This window comes from Rhinolophus ferrumequinum, chromosome 4, assembly GCF_004115265.2.
Source record: "Rhinolophus ferrumequinum isolate MPI-CBG mRhiFer1 chromosome 4, mRhiFer1_v1.p, whole genome shotgun sequence".
In the NCBI taxonomy this organism is placed as follows: domain Eukaryota; kingdom Metazoa; phylum Chordata; class Mammalia; order Chiroptera; family Rhinolophidae; genus Rhinolophus; species Rhinolophus ferrumequinum.
Genome location: NC_046287.1, coordinates 96,476,263 through 96,500,331, shown reverse-complemented (window position 1 = coordinate 96,500,331; position 24,069 = coordinate 96,476,263). Strand labels below are relative to the sequence as shown.

General features: G+C 36.6%; 1 protein-coding gene across 1 annotated transcript in view; it reads left to right on the top strand.

Moving 5' to 3' along the window:
* Positions 1–24,069, top strand: part of PDS5B (PDS5 cohesin associated factor B) — a 162,059-nt gene that overhangs the window by 33,150 nt on the left and 104,840 nt on the right. The window contains exons 2-3 of the mRNA XM_033104721.1: positions 18,095–18,221; positions 21,281–21,484. Coding sequence (XP_032960612.1) covers positions 18,114–18,221; positions 21,281–21,484 — 312 coding nt within the window. The 5' untranslated portion in view covers positions 18,095–18,113. The remainder of the gene's footprint in view (positions 1–18,094; positions 18,222–21,280; positions 21,485–24,069) is intronic.

Here is a 24,069-nt window from a genome sequence, read left to right as displayed (position 1 = left end):
CTCTTTTCTCACCCCCAGCCCCAGACGATGAGTCTGTTTTCTGTTTCTGTAGATTTGCCTTTCACATGTTTCATGCGAATGTGATCACATAGGTAGTCTTTTGTGTTTGGCTTCTTTTACTTGGATAATGTTTTTGAGGTTCATCATATTGTATCATACATTGGTACTTTTTTCTATTTTTGATTAGTATTCCATTGTATGGATACACATTTTGTGTATCCATTCACCAGTTAGTAGACGTTTGAATTGTTTACTTTTTGGCTATTATAAATTACAGTTTGGGGGCTATTAGGATGCATTGTTAAACTTTGTATGTAAAAATACCCATGGAACTTTTTGCAAGTGCAAGTGTTTGGTCCTGAGTATTAGGGGATTCAAGTGTGCTCCGAAGATTGGGAACCCTTAGGTGAAGGGTATAGGTCAGATAGACCTATAGGGTATAGGTCTTGAGAGTCAGATATGGATTAGTTCCAGTTTAGTTGTTGGATAGCTTCAACATAGTTAAGCTCTCCAATCCTCAGGGTCCTCATTTATAAAATGGGCATAATTATGATTCATCTCATTATTAAAAACATTCGTTGAGCTCTTTTTGCCCTTCATTGTATTATGCATTAAGTATACAGCAATGAACAAAATAGCATTCTTGTTTTTATGCAGTTTAAACTTTAGAAGAAACATATTAGAAGATAAATATTTATAATTATGGTAAGTTCTTTGAAGGAAAACTCCAGGGGTGGTGTGGGAGCATGTAGTAGTATTTAATTTAGCTTGAGAAATTGACATAGTAGGAGACTTGGAAAGGCAGTGTAAGGCGGGCATGCGGAACAGAGTGCCGGGGAAATGTTTTTGAAGCAGAAAGAATAGCACACTGAGACAGGAGGATCTTGGTTGGTGCTTCTAAAAGGTGACTGGAATGTAGTAAGAAAGGGGTCAGATTAGTATTGTGTATTTAGAATGTATTCTAAGGGCAGTGGAAATCTATTTAAGAATTTTAAGTAAGATTTGAAGAGATTAGCTTATTAAGATTATTCGGGTTCTTACATGAAGAATGAATTGGAGGGCGGCTTAGATTAGGTTGTGGTGAAGTGATGGCCACGCGAGGGTGGGTTTCATTTAAGTTTTGCAGGTAACGTTTACAGGACTCAGTGGTTGCTTTAAAGTGTTGAAAGAGAATTGTCAAAGGTCACTCCTAGTTTTCGGGAGGAATAAGTGGGGGTACACTAAGGCACCATATACAGAGAGAAGATTGAAGGGGGAGGATTTTTGTGTGGGGGGGGAGGAAGGGGGTTGGGGAATTCGGGAGAAAGTATGTTGTTTAGTTTTGGGTATTTTACACTCAAGACACCTTTGAGACTATCCAAGTGGGAATGTTAAGTGGACAGTTGTATTAGGTTGGTGCAAAAGTAATGGCAGTTTTGCAATTATTTTTAACCTTTTAAATTGTAATTACTTTTGCACCTACCTAATATATATGGATTGGAGTTCAAAAAAGCACTCTCAGGGTGTATGAATTCATTATTTTAAAGTCTTTGGAGTAGCTGTAGGAAAGCTTAGGGCAAAAGCCTTTGAAGAAAAAACAAGTTAAAAAGCGAATGAAGTGGCCAGAATTGAACTCTGATAAATTACTAATATTTAGAGGCTGAGTGCATGTGAAGGAAACAGAGGAGACAGGAGTGACCAGTAGGGAAGGAGAATAATGAGGAAAAGGTAACTAGGAGGGAAAAGAGTGTTTCCCGGAGGAGGCTGCCGTCAGCTGTGTGTCACTACTGAGGTCAATAAAATAAGGGTTAGAAAAGTGTTTCTTTGATTTAGCAACATGGAAATTAAGGACTTTCAGTTAGCGTTTACGGCATAACAAATTACCCCAAAAGTTAATGGCTTAAAATAGCCACTATTTGTTTAGCTCCCAACTCTGCAGGCTGGCAGTTTGAGTTTGGCTTAGCCGGGCGGTTGTACTGATACAGGTCACCCTTAGCCAGTCTCCCTCCTGCATCCCTGCTCACCTAGGTGTTTGTCTGGGGCTGGCTTGTTCCTGATTGTGGCTGGGATAAGTAACTGGGCCTCATTCCACATTCTCTCATTTTCCAGTGGGATAACGTCTGTCTGGGTTTGTGCACATGTTACAAGCAGAGTTCCAAGAGCAGCAAGTCAGTCAACCTAAAGACAAGCACTTACTAACCTTTCCAGTGTTCCATTGGCCAAAGCAAGTCATAAGACCAGGTCATATTGAAGGGCCGGAAAGACACTCTTCTCCATGGGAGGAGCAATGGTCACATTACAAGGGTGTAGATACAGGGAGGGGAAATCTGGTGCGGTTTTTGAAGTCGGCCACAATGATTACGGCAGAAGCATTATTGTTGGAAACAAGATTAGTATGAAAAGTGAATGAGAACTGAAGATGTTATGGTAGAAAGAAGGTTACATTTTGAGAAGCTTGGCTGTGAAGGTAATTTGAGAGAAGACAGTAGCTGGAGGGGTATTTGTAGTCTAAGCAGGTAGGTTGTGTTTTCTTTCCCTTCTGCCTGAATGCGAATGCCTTTCCTCCACTCAAGAACAGAGTAGTATTGAATCCTGAGAGAGAGGATCTAGTAGACACAGAGGCAAGAGGTGTTAACTAAGGAAGTGAAAGTCTCCGAGAAACCTGGACAGGATGGGATTTTGTGCACCTGGGTGAAGGAATTAGGTTTTCATGTGGTGGGGGTGCTGGTGGGGGGCGCTCCATGCGTTCTGGTATCAGGAAGGAAGGAGGGAATGGGTATAAACAGCAGGTAGGCAACTAGATTTAGTGATGGGACACAGAAAGTTCCGTGTGGTGGAGCTTCTGCTTTCTCAGTGAAGAAGAGGCAATCTGCTGAGAGTGGGAGGTTGTGCAGGAATGTGTGCTTGACACAATGCAATCTGTAGATGATGTGTTATAGAAATGTACACTTGACACCTATATAATTTTACTAACCAGTGTCCCCCAATACATTTAATAAAGATTGAAAAAAGAATGTGTGCTTGAGGTTTGATGTGAATAGCAAAGTATATAATTGTATCCTCCCACTCAATGGAACATTGAGCTGACTACTGACTAGAGAAATACCTACCTCTCATTCAGTAAAGGAGAGATACTGTCCTTACTAATATAAAAAGTATTACTTTATATATAACTCAACGTGTTCTGTGCTGTTAATTAGAAACTGGTGTTAGTTGACATGTTCCAGGGTCTGGAGATATTTTTTCTGTTTGAACCAGTTTCACTCTGCTCCCTTCTAGAACACTCATTGTCCTTAAAAAGGATGTAGGCATGAGAGTAATAACCATATGTTTAACCTTTTGTAAAGAAACATTAGCAAAAATGCGAACAGAACGGGCCTGCTTTCTAAAAGAACTTCCTGAAGCATTTGAAATTACTTTGTTTTACCGGAACACATAAGAATAACAAGAATAATTTAAATACACTTCATATGAATTAATAAAGGTTAATTCAAACTCAGTGGTGGGTTGGTTAGTGGTAACATTGTAGAAAAAAAGCAGCTTTTTGTTTTCAATCATTGGAAAACATGTAAGTATGGTCTTAAGGTTATATCCTTAGGGGGGGAGAGGAACATAATTTATTTTGTGTGTTATTCTCTTAGAAAACAGTCCCTTTAGCTCTTTGGTTGTCCCTGGCCCAGAGTAACCGCACTTACTCTGTAACGACTAGTGGGAGTGTTGTCTTTAATGGAGGGCGCCATCTGCTGGCTGGAAGCGGTACCGCTTGTGGGAAGACTGCCTTTTGCAGTTCCAGACTCTTCACAAAATCTTGTTTTCCTTTTAATTTCACCTCAAACCTGGAGTAAAGTCCCAGGAGGGGAAGCAGCTTTCAATAAACTTGGCTAAGTTGGGGTTCTATTAAATGATCTGATTTGATTTGTGTGACTCTGAACTTGTTGTCACATACTGGATTTTTAAAGAAAAATTGTCATGAAAATGGCAGATCCCTCTTTATTTCTTCCCAGATCAATTAGAAAATACGATTATTGTTACTGCTCTTGTCCTTACTCTTTAATTCAGTCAATGCTGTGTTCTTGTTTTTTGTTCATTGAAAGGATGGTAAATATTCTTACTACTGTCTCTTACTTAGTTTCATCTTATTTATTTACATCTGATAGTATTAGAGTGAAAAATGATTTCACTGGTTTTCTTCTTCTGTTAGTATGATTTTAAAAAATATTGGTATGTTTCCTTTAATTAATAACCATTTTATTTGAACATATTCAATGGGTGTCTCTTTAGTATGAAATTTTTTTGTGTGTTTTAATTAGTGTTCTCATGGACATAAAAATGTAAATATTTATAACAATATATATGCAGTAATTTTTTAAATTAACTGTTTTCTGAAAGTATTTGTTTCAAATTACCTTTTAAAAGCAGACAAATTCTAGAGTATCATAGTTTTACTATAAATTGATGGTAAATTAAAAACTTGTATTTTTAAAACAGAAAAATTGGCACACTTTCATAGTATATAAGATGGAATCTTACACAGGTCAGTTTTATATAGATTATTATTATTATTATTATTTTTTTAAAGATTTGATTGGGGAAGGGGAACAGGACTTTATTGGGGAACAGTGTGTACTTCCAGGACTTTTTTCCAAGTCAAGTTGTTGTCCTTTCAGCCTTAGTTGTGGAGGGTGCAGCTCAGCTCCAGGTCCAGTTACTAGTTGCAGGGGGCGCAGCCCACCATTCCTTGCGGGAGTCGAACCGGCAACCTTGTGGTTGAGAGCCCACTGGCCCATGTGGGAATCGAACTGGCAGCCTTCGGAGTTAGGAGCATGGCGCTCTAACCGCCTGAGTCACTGGGCGGCCCATAGATTATTTTTTAAGTACAGTTATTTTCTCATTTTCAGTGTATTTGCCGTACCTTAAATGTGAATAATTGAAATTCCACAAAAATGAAAGGAATTATGTCAAACAATTTCTTGGACACTCTGTTTAACCTCAGAGGAGCAGCTATATATATATATATATATATATATATATATATCTTTTTACACTGATTTCCAGTAACAATTGAAGATTCTTGTTTCTTTCTAATACCCTTCCTTTCTTCCTCTGCATTGCTTCCTTTCTTCTCCCTCTTTCTTCTTCCCCCTTTGTGTTTTCTCTTATTTTGTAATTTGGTGTTCATTCCTGTTATTTTCCAGAAACTTCTTTCTGAAAGATCACCTTACCAAGTCCGAGGGAGTATTTGCTGAGGTCATTTTGCATGTTTCAGTGACACGTATTTCTGAAATAATCTGCACTATGTGCCATACTTGTGTTTTCAAACATTTTTTATAGGCTTTATTCTTAATTTTTATATTTTTCTTGACTCTCTTCGGTTTTCCTTTCTGCCCCCACCCCCACCCCATATCAGTGTAGGTATTTCCTCAAGGTTCAGTCTTGGTATCTCAGCTCATTCTACACATTTTCTGTTTTGATTTTGTAAACCTACAAAGCATAAGCTGCACATGGTTCTAAAATATTTTCTTGACTTTTCTCTAGAACTTCAGATCTGCATCTCCAATTGCCTTGTAGGCCAAACTTAATTTTTCCCGAGAATTGATCTCTTTCTGATTTTTCCGTGTCTCTGTTACAGTGAGGGCAGAGATTTTATATATTTTGCCTATTAATTACATTCCTAATGCCTAACATAGTATATTGCACCCAGTAAATGCTCAGTAAATATTTAAATAATTGACTTTACAGGAACAAAGTTTTTGAATCTTGTAACCGGAAGTCTTTGAATCACTTGTTTTCTAGTTGTTGCCTTCAGTCAGCTCCTCATGACTCTTACCTGGAGTTTTGTAGCAGTTTTCTAACTGGTTTTACCGTATTTGATTTCTCCTCTAGTCTGCACTGCCTGTTGTACCCACCGTTTCTTAGTATAGTTCTGGTTATTCCTTCAGCAAGTATTTCCTGAGCACCTGCTTTGTGCTAGGCTCTGTGATAAATGCTACATAAAATGCTATGCTGTCATTGTCGTAAGGAGCTTACAGTCTAGTAGGAGAAACAGACATAGAAATAAAAAGTTTATAAAATATGATGTGGTGAAGGCTAATTATGGCTTGTTCAAAGTTTGCCTAGCTGAAGGGGGAGCCTAGCTCTACCTGGAGACATCAGGGAACGTTTAAACATAGACTTGAGACTTTAAGATACATAGAGATTACTTAGTGGGTGAGGGCCAGTAAGTATGCCTTACTCTGAGGAGACAGCCCGCGTCTATTCACAGAGGTATTTCAGATCTCTGCCTGCAGTATCATTGCTTATAAAACTGAAGTGCAAACTGAGTAAACTGATCCTTTTTTGGCTCTTATCTTTCATTCTTAGCTCCTTTTACTTCCTTCCACCTTTTCCTTCAGTCGTACTTCTAGACCAGTAACATTCTGAACTTTCTTCTCAGAGATTTATTCAAATGTTTCTTTTGTCTTTTTGTCATGTATGTTCTTACCACTTCTCCCCCATCCACTTACAGAAGTGGGCTCTTTTTCATTGTATTTTTTTCCAAGCTTGTTGGTTGTTATTTTGGTGGATAATTTTAGAATTTATGTGTGGTTTAATTATTTGAGATGTCTGTTTCCTTTGGTAGACGGAGACCCGTCTTCCTCATTTTGCCCTAAAGTCACTGGAAAAGAGTTCTGCAAGTAATAGACACGTGGTGAATTTGGACTGTATGGGTGAGTATATTCTCCAAAGGCACAATGTCTGTGTTATTTTGCTACACTCTGTGGTCTCAATTGTGTATCTGTTGCTATGGATGATGAACAGCTTTACTTCTGTTGAGGCGAGGCAGAGAGACTTTCTTTCAACCCAGGTTCTAAGGAAAACTGGGAATCCTGTCACATTTATTTACCTTCCCCTGGGATAATTTGCCCCCAGCCTTTGCTCAGTACAGTGGTACCTCGGTTTTCAAACATAATCCATTCCGGAAGACCGTTCAAGTTCTGAAACGTTTGAAAACTGAGGCATGGTTTCCCCATAGAAAGTAATGCAAAATGGATTAATCCATTCCAGACCTTTAAAAATCAACCCCTAAAACTGCAAATTTAGCATGAATTTTACTATCTAATGATACCATAGATCCATAAAATATACGGAGTTCGTAATCCAAAATATTCTTCAATGGAGCCGTTTGAAAACCGAGTTACTACTGTATTTTCTTTTTTGATTGAAGGAACACAGCGATGAGGTTGGTTCTGTTCTTGCTTTTCCTAGCTTGAGGTCATGAAGTTGTTTTCCTATATCATATTCTAAAATCTTTTATAGCTTCTATATTTAGGTCATTAATCTAACTGTAATTTTCATTTTGTGTATGATGTGAGGTATGCGTACAGTGTCATTTTTTTCCATATAGATATGGAAAGTGTCTCAGAACTTTGCAAGGACTTTTTAAAATTAAAAAAATTTAAGCAACTTTATTGAGGTATAATTTACGTACCATAAAGCTAATGAAATTCTCCCATTTCAAGTGTACACTTCAGTGTTTTTTAGTAAATTTAAATTTACTGAAACATGCAACCACCACCATAATCCAGCTCAAGAACACTTCCATTGATCTTCGGGCCAGTTATGGCTAATCCCTCAGTGGAATCTTTAGTTTTTCATCTTGAGATCTCTGCAGCATCCAGGACTGTTGGCCACTCCCTGTCTTGAAACTCGGTGTACCTTACTTTGTGACATAGCTTCTTCCAGGGTCCTCTCCCTACCTCTTCAGTTATTCTCAGATTCCTTTCTAGGCTGTTTTTCATCTGCCCATTTCTTAAAGATGGGTCTTCTGTCATCTCTTCCTTGGCTTGCCTCTGCCCTTCTCACTTTACAAGTCTTCCTGACTACTCTTATCTGTGCCACTTGTTTTATTAATATCTGTCACTGAGTATCCCAGTCTATCTCTAGCTCAGATATTTCTCTGCAGATCTAACTGCCTACGGGCCTTTTCTTTTTTTTTTTCCTCCTTCCTTTTTATTCGGCGCAGGGGGGAAAGCATTTATTTCCCAAAGGGTGCCTGAAGATCTCTTTGTTTTTTACAGCTTTATTGAAGTGTAATTGATAACAAGGAACCTGCACATATTTAATGTATATATTTTGATGAGTTTGGATATGTACACATACATATGATGACATTACTACAGCCAAGGTAATAAACACAGCCACCACTTCCAAAAATTTCCTGTGTCTTCCCCCCCCTTTTTTTTATAAGAACATGTAACATGAGATCTATTCTCTTAACAAGTTTTTAAGTACACAACAATATTGTTACCTGTAGGCGCTATGTTGTACAGCAGGTCTCTGTAGCTTAATCCTCTTGTATGACTGTAACTTTGTACCCGTTAAATAATAACTCCCAAGTTTTTCCTCCCCTCATCCCTTTGTAACCTGTATTGTTTTTTGTTTCTATAAGTTTAACTAGTTTAGACACTCATATAAATGGAATCATGCAGTATTTGTTCTTTGGCAGATTTCATTCAGCATCATGTCTTCCAGGTCCATCCATGTCATTGCAAATGGTAGAATTTCTTTTTTTAAGGCTAAATAATACTCCATGGTAATTATATGCCATTTTTTTTCTTCATTCATCTGTTGATGAACATTTGGGTTGTTTTCATGTCTTAGCTATTGTGAATAATGCTGCAATGAACATGAGTGTGCAGGTATCTCTTCAGATCCTGATTTCCATTCTTTTGGATAAAATAGCCAAGATTGGGATTGCTATATGATATGATAGTTCTGTTTTTAAAATTTTTTTAGGAACCTCCATACTGTTTTTCCTAGTGGCTGCATCACTTTACATTCCCACCAACAGTGAACAGTGGTCCAATTTCTCCACATCTTTGCCAATACTTGTTATCTTTCCGATTTTTTGTTGTTGTTTTGTTTTTTTGGTAATGGCCATCCTGACAGATGTGAAGTGATGCCTCATTGTGTTTTTTATTTTCATTTCTCAGTGGTGAAAAATGGAAAGCTTTTCGTCTAAGGTTAGGAACAAGACAAGAATTCCCACTCTTGGAAGACGTAGGCAGAGCAATTGGACAAGAAAAAAGATATAAAAGACATTCACATCAGAAAAGAAGAAGTAAAATTACCTGTTCGCAGATGACATGATGTTAATATATGTAGAAACCCTAAAGACCCTACCAAAAAATTCTTAGCATTAATAAGTTTAGTAAAGTTACAGGATATAAAATCAACATGTAAATATCAGTTATGTTCCTATATACTGACAAATTATCTGAAAAGGAAATTAAGAAAACAATCCCTTCATAATAGCATCAAAAAGACAAAAATAACTTAGGAATGAACTTTACCAAGGAGGTGAAAGACTTGTGTATTAAAAACTAAATATGTTGATGAAAAAAAATAAAAGAATACACAAATGGTAATATTACATCTAGTGGTCAGTGGGTTGGAAGACTTAAAAGTGTTAAAACATTAAGTGATATTCAGAATTTGTTATTTTGTTCTCTGTGTCCCTTCCTGACTGATGTGCCCCACCACTGTTTTCATAGATTGTTTCATGTTGTGGGTCTAAGACGCCTGATATTTCCCATTGATTTGTCTTTTTCTGCACCAATGCACACCATCTGAATTACTTTACCTTTATAATGGATTTTAATATCTGATAGAACAAGTTCAGTCACCATGATTTTCTGAAGTATCTTGCTGTTCTCGGCCTTTTCATTTACATATAAATTTTTAAGAATTTACTATGTTTCTCTAAAAATCAAAACTTCGGCTTAAGATTAAGATCAGTGTGGGAAGATTTGGTGTATTTATAGTATTTGAGACTTCTAAATATCCATGAGCATGATATCTCTTCATTTGTTTCAGTTTTCTTTCTTATTTCTGTCAGTAAAACTTTATGGTTTTCTCTGTAAAAGTGCATCTTTTTCTAGGATGTTTTCACTTTTAAATGTAAATTGTATTTTTAAACTTTTTGGTTGCTGGTCATAGGAATGTAATTGTTTTGCTTTGTAAAACCTTTTTTTATTTTGAAAGAACTATGGACATGAAGTTGCAAAATAGTACATAGAGTCCTGTGAGCCCTTCACCTCTTCTTCTGATGGTGACGTCTAACTGTAGTATGATATCAAATGAGGAAATTGACGTTGATATGACATTGTTAATTAGATTACAGGCGTAACTCAGTTTTCTCATTTTTGCATGACATTTTTTTTTGCACGTTTGTCTGAAGTTCTGTGTACTTTGATCCTGTGTATTGATTGATTTCACCACTACCATACCCTCATGCTGCTACTCATTCTCATCTGTGCCCCTGGTAACCACTAATCTCTTCTTCACATCTGTTTTTTCGTCATTTTGAGAATGTTAAATGAATGGAACTGTATGATACCGTGTTTCCCCGAAAATAAGACCTAGCCGGACCATCAGCACTAATGCATCTTTTGGAGCAAAAATTAATGTAAGACCTGGTCTTATATAAGACCTGGTATTATATTAGAGCTGGTATTATATTATATTATACCCGGTCTTATAGTGACATAAGACTGGGTCTGACTGGGTCTTATATTAATTTTTGCTCCAAAAGATGCATTAGAGCTGATTGTCCGGCTAGGTCTTATTTTCGGGGAAACACATTATGTAACCTTTGACATTGTCTCTTTCAGTAAGCGTAATGACCGTAAGTTGCTTATATCAGTAAATCAGTTCTTTTTATTGCTGAGTAGTATTTCATCGTATGGATCTATCAGAGTGTGTTTAACCATTCACCTCTTGAAAGGCATTTGGATTTGTTCCAGTTTGGGGGTATATGAATAAAGCTGCTGTAAACATTCTTGTGCATATTTGTATGAACCCAAGATCTCATTTCTCTGGGATAAATGCCCAAGAGTACAGTTTCTGGTTTGTATGATTGTAAAATGTTTGTAAAATAAACATGATAAACGCATGTTTATTTTTATGAGAAACCGCAAGACCATTTCCAGCTCTGGCTGTATGTGCTATTTTACATTTCTCCCATCAGTGTGTGATGGATCCAGTTTCTTTGTATCCTTGTCTACATTTGATGTTAGCACTTTAATTTTAGCCATCTTAATAGTATATAGTGGTATCTCATTGTGGTTTTAACGTAAGTTTCCCTAATTATTGATGATGTTGAACATCTTTTCTTGTGCTTATCTGCCATCTGTATGTTCTCTTCTAATCTCTCTCTGTGTTTTTTGCCCATTTTGTAATTGGTTGTTTGTTTTCACAGTCACCTTTTGAATTCTTTATATATTCTAGATACAAGTCCTTTGTCCCATATGTATTTTCAGATATTTCCTCCAAATCTGTAACTTATCTTTTGATTCTCTTAATGGGAATTTTTCACAGAGCAAAAGTTTTTAATTTTTGAAGTTCAGTTTATCAGTTTTTCCTTTTATGAATCTTGCTTTTAGTATCATTTGTAAAAACTCTTCACGTAGCCCCAGGAGTGAAGATTTTTTTTCATGTTTTCTTCTAAAAGTTTTTTTTTTTTTTTTTACATTTTATATTTAAATCCATGATCTGTTTTTAATTTTTGTGTGGAGTATGAGGTGTTAGGTCAATTTTTTTTTTTTTTCATTTGTGTATATCCAGTTGCTCCAGAAGCACTAGTGGAAAAAACTTTTAATTGCTCTTTTGATTTGCTTTTGTACCTTTGTAAAAATCAATGGGGCATACTTGTATGGATCTCTTTCTAGGTTGCCTGTTCTGTTCCATTGATCTACATGTCTGTCTCTCTGCCAATATTACATTGTCTTGTTTATTGTAGCTATAGGGAGTTTTAAAGTTGTGTAGAATGATTTCCTCCCACTTCATTCTTTTCAAATATTGTCTCATCTATTCTAGTTTCTTCACCTTTCTGTGTAAATATTAGAATAAGCTTGTCTGTATCAATGAGAAGTCTTGCTGGATGTTATTAGAATCCCTTAACCTATAGATCAGTTTGGGGGAAAATTGACATCTTTACTGTGGTCAGCCTTCCAATCCATGGACATGGTATATGGCTCCATTTAGATCTTCTTGGTTTCCTTTATTGTTATTTTATAATTTTTAGCATACCAATCCTGTGTATGTTTTGTTAGTTTTATAGTGAAGTGTTTAATTAATGGGGGGAATGACTGAAAATAGTGCTGCGCTTTTAACTTAGGTTTCCACCTGTTCCTTGCTAGTATATAGAAGAAATATAACTGATTTTTGTGTGTTCCTTATAACCTGCAACCTTAATGAACTAGGTTCTTAATGAACTAGGTTGTTGTTTTTTTCTTTTTGTAGATTCCCTTGGTAACTTCTATATAGGCAATTATGTCATTTGGAAGTAGGAACAGTTTTAATTCTTTCTTTCCAATTTGTATGCCATTTATTTCCTTTTTCTTGCCTTACTGTGCTGGCTAGGGTCTCCGGTATTATGTTGAATAAGAGTTGTGAGAGCAAACATCCTTCTCTTGTTTCTGATCTTGAGAGGAATTAGTCAGTCTTTCACCATTAAGTATTGTGTTAGCTGTAGGTAATATTTTGTATTGATTTTTTTACTCTCTAAGCTTGCTAATAAACTCAGTCTTATTAATTCTGTTGTTTTATCTGTAAATCCTTTTGGAGTTTCTATATACATAATCATATAATCTACAAATAATGACTGTTTTGTTCCTTTTTATCTTTATACTCTCTTTTTCCTTGTTGACTAGCATCTCTATTACAATGTTAAATAGAAATAATGTTAGCAGGTGGCTGGTGAGGGTCCGGATCACAAGGAAGAAGCTTCCAATGGATCATTAATAAGTATGTTATATTGTGAGGTGTTTGTAGCGCCTAATCTTCCTCAGGTAAAGGAAATTCACCTAATTCTTAGTTTGTTAAGCTTGTTTTTTTTGTTGTTTGTTTGTTTTAGTCATGAATTGATGTTGAATTCCATCAAACTTTTTTTCTTCGCTTACTGAGATTATCACATGATTTTTATTTTTAATGTTAATGTGTTGAATTCAACCTTGCATTCTTTGGGATAAACCCAGTTTATATGTTGCTATATTTGGTTTTTTAGTACTTTGTTTAGGAATTTTGAATCTCTGTTTATGAGCAAGATTGGTTTGTGATTTTTACCTTTCTCTTATTTTTCTCATTGGGATTTAATATCATGATTATGCTAGTTAGTTGCATAAAATTAGTTGGAAAGGATTCCCTTGTTTTCTAGTCTTTGGAACTATTCACGTGACAAATTACAGTTGGGCCCCATTATCCTCAGGTAATACACTGTGAGATCCCCAGTGGCTGGCTGAAACCACGGGTACCTTGTTTCCCAAAAATAAGACCTAGCTGGACCATGAGCTCTAATGCGTCTTTTGGAGCAAAAATTAATAAGACCCGGTATTATATTACATTATGTTATATTAGTTACATTATACCGGGTCTCATATTAATTTTTGCTCCTAAAGACGCATTAGAGCTGACTGCCCGGCTAGGTCTTATTTTCGGGGAAACACGGTACTACTGATCCCTATATCTACTATATTTGTTTCCTATGTCCACATACCTTTTCATTTAAAGGAAGCACTTTTTGGCTTTACTTTGGCATATCCAAATTGCCAGCGCCACTACTCTTGCACTTCGGGGCCATTATTAAGTAAAATAAGGGTGACTTGCACACAAGCACTGAGCTACCGTGCCAGTCCCCTGACCACCGAGACGACTGCTAGGTGACTGTCAGTGGGTAGGCAGAATGTGCAGCGTGGCTTCGCTGGACAAGGATGAGTCACATCCTGGGCAGGCCGGAGTGGGACGGTGCCGGATTCCTCATGCTACTCAGAATGGCGCGCAGTTTAAAACTTATGAATTGTTTGTTTATGCAATTTTCCATTTCATATTTTTGGACTGTGGTTGACCACAGTTAATAGAAACTGCAGAAAGCAAAACTATGGATAATGGGGGACTAATATATTTCTTCCTCAATTATTTGGTAGAACTCACTGGTACCGCCATCTAGACTTGGATATTTTATTTTGTGGAAAGATTTGTTGATTACTTATTTAGTTTCTTAATTGTATCTTTTTCTTGATCATTTTTGGTAAGGTGTAGATTTTCTCCATTTTATCTAAATTTTCAAATGTTGGTATGTCAAAAATTTGTACAACTGGCCTGTGATTTTTGCCTGTGTTGATGCTTGCTTGTTTTATTTTGATTCATTCATTATTAGGAAGTACTTTTAAATTTTTAAATGTTTGGAGATTTTGTTGTTGAAGTATGATGCAATTCAGAAAAGTGTAAAAATTGTAAGTGTCTAGCTCTGTGACTTTACACAAAGTGAAAACAATAGTGTAACCAGCATCCAGAAAATGAAGTAGAACATTATCTGTACCTAAGAAATCCCCTTATCCCCTTTTTCAGTTATATTTCCTACCAAAGATTTTCACATTCCTGACTTTTAACATCAGAGATTAGGTTTCCTTGTTTTTGAACTTCTATAGAAATGTATATACTGTGTTCTGTTTGATGTCTAGCTTCTTTCACATTTTTTTGTAATGTTAATGTTGTGTGAAGCAATAGTTCATTCTTTCTATAATTGTATTGTATTCCATTGTAACGAATGTGCTACAAACACAAGGCATTTGTGTTTTCTGTTTTGACAACTATGAATGGTATTGCTATGAACATTTTTATACATGTTTTGTGGTGGACACGTGTATGTGTTTCTGTTGAATAAGTACCAAGGAGTGCGTCCTGGGGCCTGCTTTTCTATTTTTATTTTTAAATTTCTATTTAGCCTAAGTGCTCTCTTTTGTTTAGTGATTGCATAGTATATTTTTTCATCCTTTTTCTTTCAGCATGTTATACCTGTATTTTTAAATGTTTTTTGTAAGCTCTATATTGAAAATTCAAAATCTTCATCTTTTAACCTGATCATTTATATCACACTGTGCTAAGCAATATATAATACATTATTTTAGCTTTCAAGTTTTGTTTCGCTGATTTGTCTTTATTTTACCATATTCTTGAAACTTACATTCCTTGAATGTAAACTTGAGCTTTGTAATTATATTCTTTTCCCACATTGAGGATGACATTTTGCTGTGTTTTGACTTAATATTGTTGATTTGAGAAGTCACCTATTCATTCAAATACTGTCCCTGGTAAGGTAATATTTCTGCTTTAAGGTGTTTGTTCTCTGGAATTACTATTATTTTGAATTATTTCTGTTTGGCTTCTTGAATTTCTGGATTGGTATTTTGTGATACTCTCCTCAGACAGCGGCCTCTGCCTCATTTCTTTCCTTCTAATACTCCCATGAATCATAATGTTAAACCTATCCTTTTCCTGTACATTTTGTTTTTGTGTTTCTCTGTTCTCTATTTTTGGATAATTTCTTCTGACCACTCTTCCAGTTCGCTAATTTTAATAGCTTTTTTAATATGCTAATAATAAATTAATTAATTTTTAAGTTTTATATTTTAATTTTTCCATTTTCAGAAGTTTTACTTTTTGTTCAAATCTTTTAGTTTACTCTTTTTATTCCTTGTAGATAATTTAGACTTGTGTTTTATTTCTTTAAAATTATAAATGTAGTAGTTTTGTAATCTGTTTGATAATTATAGCATCTGAAGTCTTTGTGGGTTTGTTTTTAGGGTCTGGTTCTGGTGGTTTTTGCTCATAGTAACTTGTCCCCTTAGGCACTTGGTAATTTTTGACTTGATAATGTTCATTGTCCTAGAACCGTCATAGTAGGGATTCTTTGAGGCATGCAGCGATGGCGCCCTCCTGTAGGCAGAGTTTGGAATTATTGGTATTAGGTGCTTGGGGATACTACCAGTCAGCGGGTTACTGACTTCAAGTGTTGAGATTCTCTGGGCTACTTGGGTAATGTGGACCTCAGTAAATGTGCTGGCCCATGGCCAAAGCTAACTATGTATTAGGTTGGTGCAAAAGTAATTGCGGTTTTAAGTTTGTTTATTCCTATAGTGTAAAAATCCATGCTTCGGGATTCAACGAACTCTTGGAAAACATTTTCTGCGTTGTGCTGGTTGTGGAAGTGTTTTTCCCTACAAAAAGTTGTCGAGATGTTTGAAGTGGTGTCGGTTGGAGAGACGTAAGGTGAATGTGGCGGATGAGGCAAAACTCCGTAGCCCAATTCTTTTAACTTTTGAAGCATTGGTTGTGCGACGTGCGGTAGTGTGTTGTCCTGGAGAAGAATTGGGCCCTATCTGTTGACCAGTGCCGGCTGCAGGCATTGCAGTTTCCCTGCATCTCATCAATTTGCTGAGCATACTTCTCAGATGCAATGGTTTCGCCAGGATTCAGAAAGCTCTAGTGGATCAGACTGGCAGCAGACACCAAAGTGACCATAACCTCTTTTTGATGCAAGTTTGGCTTTGGGAAGTGCTTTGCAGTGTCTTCCCGGTCCAACCACTGAGCTGGTCGTCACTGGTTGTCATATAAAATCCACTTTTCATCATCGCACGTCACAGTCCAATTGTGAAATGGTTCGTTGTGTAGAATAAGAGAAGACACTTCAAAATGATGATATTTTTGATTTGCGGTGAGCTCATGAGGCACCTGCTTACCTAGCTTTTTCACCTTTGCAATTTGCTTCAAATGCTGAATGACCATAGAATGGTCGACATTGAGTTCTTCGCCAACTTCTCGCGTAGTTGTAGGAGGATCAGCTTCGATGGTTGCTCTCAGTTGGTCATTGTCAACTTCCGATGGCCGGCCACTGCGCTCCTCATCTTCAAGGCTCTCGTTTCCTTCACAAAACTTCTTGAACCATCGCTGCACTGTACGTTCGTTAGCAGTTCCTGGGCCAAATGCGTTGATGTTGCGACTTGCCTCCACTGCCTTATGACCCATTTTGAACTCGAATAAGAGAATTGCTCGAATTTGCTTTTTGTCTGACATCATTTCCATAGTCTAAAATAAATATAAAATAAACAGCAAGTAATGAGTCATTAGCAAAAAACATAAAGCAAGAAATGTGCATTAAAATGATGTATCACATAACCACATTTATTTAAGAATGTATTCCAATATCAAATGGCAAATTTCAACATTGCAAAAACCACAAGTACTTTTGCACCAACCTGATAGCTGTTTCTCCCTTGTATCAATTATTATTTTGCTCTGCTGTCCCCTGTGGGTGGTGATGGGGGCATTGGGTACATTTTGATTGCTGGTTTACTCTCTCCCTTGCAGGTGTTATCTTTTTGGTGGTAGGATAGTGTTCCACATTAATCTCAGGAGGGTCTGTTATTGACATTCCACCTTGACAGGTTCAAATTTAGCTTTGTTCCGTTTGTCCCATAAGGCCACCAAAACCAAACTCTAGGTTTGTCAGGGTTGGCAAGTGCCCTCAGGGCATAAATGGATGTAATGCTCCAGTGCTCCATTTACTTCTCTGGGTTCCTGCCTTCTCTTTTGTACTGCTTTAAAAATACGCTTTTTGGGCCGGCCTGGTGGCTCAAGTGGTTGGAGCGCCGTGCTCCTAACGCCAGGGTTGTTGGTTCGATTGCCACATGGGCCAGTGAGCTGCGCCCTCTACAGCTAAGATTGTGACCAGTGGCTCTCCCTGGAGCTGGGCTGCCGTGGGCTGCTGTGGGCTGCCGTGGGCTGCCGTGGGCTGCGAGGAGCGGCCGGTGACCTACGTGAGTGGCCAGCAGCCATCATGAGCTGCCGTGAGCAGCCAACTGGACAACCGGTGACCTGACTGCCTGAGGGGGGCGGGGCGGGGTGTGAGCTCAAGGCTCTTAATACCAGCGTGGGCCAGGGAGCTGTGTCCTACACAACTAGACTGAGAAACAACAGCTTGAACCGGAGCGGAGGGTTGGGGAGGCAGAAAAAGGGGGAAAAAATGCTTTTTTTTGGATTTTTTTTTTTTCATTTAATGTTTTTGTAGTTGGAAGGAGATTAGTGCAAATAAATTGCTTTGCTACTAATGGAAATGAAAATAAAAATTTTAAATTTGGGGAATGTTCAGTAAAGTGATTTTCATTCATTAGATATGTGAATTACTATAAATTAGGAGGTAGTTATAAATTATTGGGGGTGCAGGTTATTTTTCATGTTTATTATGAATGTTGTTTATACCTATTTTTTTGGTTTGCGTCTAATAGTTTTCTCGTTTTAGGGGTAAAAATATTTCCATCATGGCTCATTCAAAGACAAGGACCAATGATGGAAAAATTACTTATCCTCCTGGTGTCAAGGAAATCTCAGATAAAATATCTAAAGAGGAGATGGTGAGACGGTTAAAGGTGAGTTATATTAATATATTTGGACATCTGTTTAGGGTCGGGGAGGTCACCTGTGGAAATCACATAGGGTTATATCTTGTGTAGTTTGAAAAAGCAGAGAACGGCAGGGAAATGTTCTCTGAGAGGAGTTGATAATGACTTGTAGAGTTGCCTTAGCTACTGTTAATGGGAGATCAATTAGAAAGGTGAAGCTTAGGTTTCCTAGAGCCACCTATACTTAGGTACAAAGAACAAATCCAGAATATCTGTCTGTAGAAAGTTGTCTCCTTTCTCTTGTATCTCATTTATTTTATAAAACAACTATTTTTATTTGAGAAAGGCAGTTTTAAGTTTTTGTACTGAGTACTCAGGCTGTATTTTACTTTTTCTTAAGTTATTTTGAGGGTGGGTTAAAAAGCTTTACTTTTAGCTTCTCTTCTTCTGACATGGAACAGTGAAGATTGAATATGAACTTCCATAGATGAGGCAGTCACTCTATGGCTAGAGTCTGTTTATTCCGGGGGAACCAAAAAATGTATACAAGTGGACACTTTGGTCCACGTTGCTCAAGCAGTAGTTCGCCGTAATCAGAAGTGTCTGGATGCTGATGGGAACCACTTTGAGCACCTCTTGTCATTGCAGATGTCAAATGTGACTTGTATTCATCTTTTGTTATTGGTATATATTGAGTATTACAATTTTAATACAGTTTTCCTTTCGTAAAATGTGTATACATTTTTTTGGCACCCTGTGTATGTGTTTGAATAATATTTCACTTTTCCTTCAGAGCAGTGATGGTCTCTGTGATTGTTAAGATGGTTAAAGGAACAGAGTGGCCTAGGTGAATGTTAAACTAATTTGTCAATTAGTTCAGATGTTCTTATTTATGATATTTTTTCTCCTTCTAGGTTGTATCTACCTAGTCGTGTTTTTTGTTTGTTTGTTTGATATATTATTATTTGCTAATATTTCAAGACTGGAAAACTGGCCTTCATTAATCATTGAAGGCCCAGGAAAATTTAAAGCAAAGTACTACTTTATAGCTATTGCTGCATGGTTTATTTTTATTAGAAGAAAAGGAGCCTAATACTATAAATTTCATGTAGTCTTAGTATTATACTTTTATGCATAAAGTATTAGGATGCCAAATGTCAGATGTTTATTATTCAAAGGAAAATATCTTTGAGCAGATTAAATTTACCAGTATGTGGATATTTTATCTAGTGGGAGCTTGTATTTTATTTCTTTCTGTATATGGCATTTTTCGTTTTCTGTGTATCTACGTTCTCTTGACTGTCTGAATTTTTAGACAAATGAGTACATTTATTTTCTCTGATTTGTTTATATTTCAGCAGTGATAGGTAAACATCTCTATTGTTTGCTAAAAAACTAATGTTAACACAGAGACTACACTTACGAGCTGATTAGCATTTAAGTGTCTTTTAGAGATGTTACTTTCTCAGACATCTTTTGTTAGTTTAGAGAACTCATGTGAGTTATTAGTGAGTTCTATAGCACCGTTTAAGTTGTAGATGGTGGTGAGGAATGCCTCTTCTCTAGACCTTGGGTGAACTTTGTTGTTAGTCTTGGGATGATTTTCACACTGCTCACATTCAGTGTTTGCAGTATGCGTTTGTTATTTTGTAGATTTTCCTAATTTACACTTCCCACTATTTTAGCAACCTTCTTAGATAAAATATAAAAAGGACATAGTGCGGGGTGATAGTAATTTTTTACATGTACAACTACAGGTGTAAGTTTTATAAATTTGTTACTATGTCAGGTATCTTTGTTTATATAATTTCTAGAGTTTTCTATAACATTTTATTCCAAGGAACAGTTCTCTGCATATAGGTCTTTTACTTTCTTCATCTCTTGTCATAATACACTAGGCCATCAATACGTATATCTTAAAAGTAATACAATTTAAAAGTTAGGAGCGTAGTCCTGGATATTAAATAACTAGTGCTAGCCTGGAAGGATTCGTCTAATCTTGGTTCTGGCATCTGACATTACAGAACTGAGGGTCTGCTCCGTGAGGAACATTGTTTCCCACGGCTGCTTTGAGAGTCCGGTAAGACCTGGGACAGTTTATCACTCTTCAGCAGAGTGGAAATCCTTGCAGTATGTCTCCAGGACCAAGGCCTGGACCCTGGAACTTCCTGGCCGTTGTTCTCAGTGATTAGTATTTGCAGCACCACCTAGTGGAGGCCAGGTGGTCACCTTTCCATTAGAGTTGTGTTTCAATGTCTGTTCCTGTCAATGTCAAGTCCCGCAGTTTCAAGTGTCATTTGAAGTGGGAGTAGTATAGACTGAGTGACTACTAATACTGAAATTAGAGAAAGCCCCTCACAGAATTCAAACTGTATTGTTCCTTACCGTTTTTGTTTTCATCCCCCTTCTTTTATGTGAATGTTTTTGGAAAAGGAGCCATTTGCTGTAGCTTCCTTCTGCTCGTTCTATACATGCCATTGAGGCTTACTAATGAACTGTGTACATCATATTCTCACTCACTGTGGCACAAGAAATATCTTGTTGGATGCTATGGTAGTTTGTTCATGGTAGCTTTTTAACGTTTAGGGATGCATCCTTATCATCCTTTCTTGAATCTGTTTATATTTTCTTTTTTAGCTTAATATGTCAATCCACGTATTGGGAGTGGTTCATGACTCAGATGGAAAACTAAATTGTCATCCTAGGTTTTTCTTTAGGGGTATACTTTTTCTCCCAATAAAAAGATTAACTGTATTATTTTTTTAAAGGATGCTATTTTTAAGAAGGGCAGACTCCTTTTAGTCCAGGTGTAACAGTGAGAACAGAAGCACTACGAAGCCTAGGTTTAAACTTTAAAATCTGGTTAGCAGGTGTGATGAGGAAATGAAAAGTATTTTACTTAGTCATTGAAAGAAAAGTTATTTACCCTAAAGTTTTAGAAGGATCTTTTTCTCAGACACTTTCAAGGGGGAAATGAAAGTATATTTATTGGAAACTAACCCTTGCAATTAATACGACTTTTATTTCAAATGACTGTTTCTACATGAGGGATTTGATTATTTGATAAATGTTTTGTTTCTGTCTAGATGGTTGTGAAAACTTTCATGGATATGGACCAGGACTCGGAAGAAGAAAAGGAGCTTTATTTAAACCTAGCTTTACATCTTGCTTCAGACTTTTTCCTCAAGCATCCCGATAAAGATGTCCGCTTACTGGTAGCCTGCTGCCTTGCTGATATTTTCAGGATTTATGCTCCTGAAGCTCCTTACACATCCCCTGATAAACTAAAGGCAAGTACTGATTTAAAGAACTGCCAAGATTGGCTGATACTTTATTTATTTTTCTAGCTAAAATGGGAGTTAAAGTATTTAGACACTTTCTTTGGATTCTTTGTTAAACTTCTGTTTTCTTTAGAATTTGCTTCCTCCCCACAGCCCCATCCCCAGCTTAGTACTTACTTTTATAAAACATTTTCTGATCTTCAGGATAAGAAGTAGATAAATACAGTATGGTCTCTACTTTTGATATCATCGTCAGCTCTATCTCAGTGTCACTTGGGGTACTCTTCCTTTTCCTTACTTGGGGTACTCTTCCTTTCCTACACGAAAATTTGTCATGTTAAAGACCGGGTTCATTATTTAAAAGACAGTATCTAGTATAGACCTGAATTTATACGTATCTTAATTCATTTAATGGGAGGTATCATGTGGATTGTTTTGAAGAAAATAAAATGAACAAAATTTTAATGAGAAAGTGGAAAAGACACCTTGGTTACAGTAGTTGTAAGTAAAGCCATATGAATGGAAAAATCTTTAAAAGATGAGAAAAGAAGTGGAATACCATGATTAAACTAGCTGGTAGAAAGCACGAAATAATTAGAGCTGTGTAAAAGTATATAGAATAAGGCGGGTTAAGAAGAAAATTAGAAAAACCAACAACAGTAAAAGATAATTGTGGAAACTGGGGGTTAGAGAATGAGTCCATAGGAAGATTATTAATATTCAGTGTGAAAAATTGGCAGACGATTTAGGTTTATTTTATTTAACAAATACTGATGTTAATTATGTGCCAGGAACTGGATATACAGTGGTGAAAAACAGCCCAGATTTGGTTCTTGAGCTCATGGAGTTGCTTCTTGATAATTGGAGTGAGAAACCTGCTCATTTGATCAAATCTGCCAAAATTTCAGTATGGAATGCCCAGACTGGTTTGGGCCTGCTTGTTTCATGTTTTGATTGGTAAAAGAATCTCATGGGAGCGGTAGGGGGCAATATTTGTCACCTAAAAATGTAATTGAATGGTAAGAGTTGAGAATGGTGAGAGACTTAAAGTAGATAACCTGAGCTAGTCTGTGGAGGTGTGTATTCCCAGGTGTGTGTATCTGATTTCTAACTGAACCTCTAATTTGGAGGTACTTCATTGGTTTAAGGAGTGGTTGTATTTGGTTGACTGGGGGCTGTAGCTCTTCCTCACTGGTCTTGTTGGCCTCTCCTGAAGATGCAAGTCTAACTTAAGAGTGCTGCTACACGATTTTTTCTACTTGTGAATTTCTCAGTTTGCATAATCAGTGACCAGTCTCAAGGCTTTGGGGGTAATTAAAAGTCCTCCGGAAAAAGCAACTACAGATCTGTTCTATTTATAACAGGAAGACAATATTTATGAGAAGACTATTGAGGAGCTGTGATTAAACTAGAATCTTTTTTGAATTATTTTGCAGCTGAAAAATTCAAAATGTCTTTCTGGTCAATTTTTTTGGTTCTTAATTTTAAATATGTCTTTTTTATTTTATTGGGGTGTTTTCTAAATATGGAATAGTTTTCACTCTTTTGATTAGCATCAAGGTCATATTTTTCTTTGTCTACAATAGTAATGAAAGAAAATTGTGACACTTTAATTGTCACCTTTCCACTGTCAGCTTCCTGTTGTCCTCAGAAAACCCTTTTTATACACCTGACTTCACGTTAGGTCCATTATTGTTGGAGGGATTATAAATGAGTGATTGTTGTCTTTCCATCTCCAGGTAGAATCAACATGGCACTTAGTTCTCTCAGTCAAACCAGAAGGGTTCATTCATGCAGGACATACTTTTTAAAGTATTGCTATCAAAGTAACCATTTTTGAAGGATGTACTTTTGATAGTATTTTTCTTGAAAACCTGCTTAGTCATCTGCATATTACGTTTCTTCCCTTTTAAAAATATGCTTGTTTATCGTTTTACTGATAAGGGAAACATTTTTTTCTCCTTGTATTAGCATGCGTCCTTTGCAGAATTAGCTTTCATAATTTTAACCTTTTCAAGACTTTTCCAAAACATCATCTCCAGAAAAGTTTGACTCAAAGTGACATTAAGTCTGTCTCTATCCAGGTACAAACGGGTTGGGGATAGATTGAGAAACGGTGGGGAAAAACAAGTATAATGAGTAGATAAGTAGACTGACAAGTTAACTTCTAAGGGTCTTTTTTAAATTTCTAAGCTTCTGCACTTTATTCTTTTCACTTGGTGACTTTTGTTTTGGAATTTTAGGTTTCCTAAACTGTTCTTGCTATGTAATTATCATGTATAGTGCTCTTCCAGCAAACTCTATCAACTTGCAGTCATTGCTACCTTTTTTATTCTGATAATAGCATAAATTTTAGTTTACTCAGTGTTTAGGTTTATTTTCTTAATTTGCTGTAAGGTGAAATTTTTCTTTCTGTACTTTAAGATCATGGTAAATGATTTACTGTTTTCCTATAAAGGGTAATAAGGTAATTGGTGTTTTCATATGATCATGTACTTTTTTTTTTATTAGTTTCAGGTGCACAAGACAAAGTAATACTTAGACGTTTATCATTTCTATCCCTCACACTGTGTGAACCCCCCTCCCCCCATCCA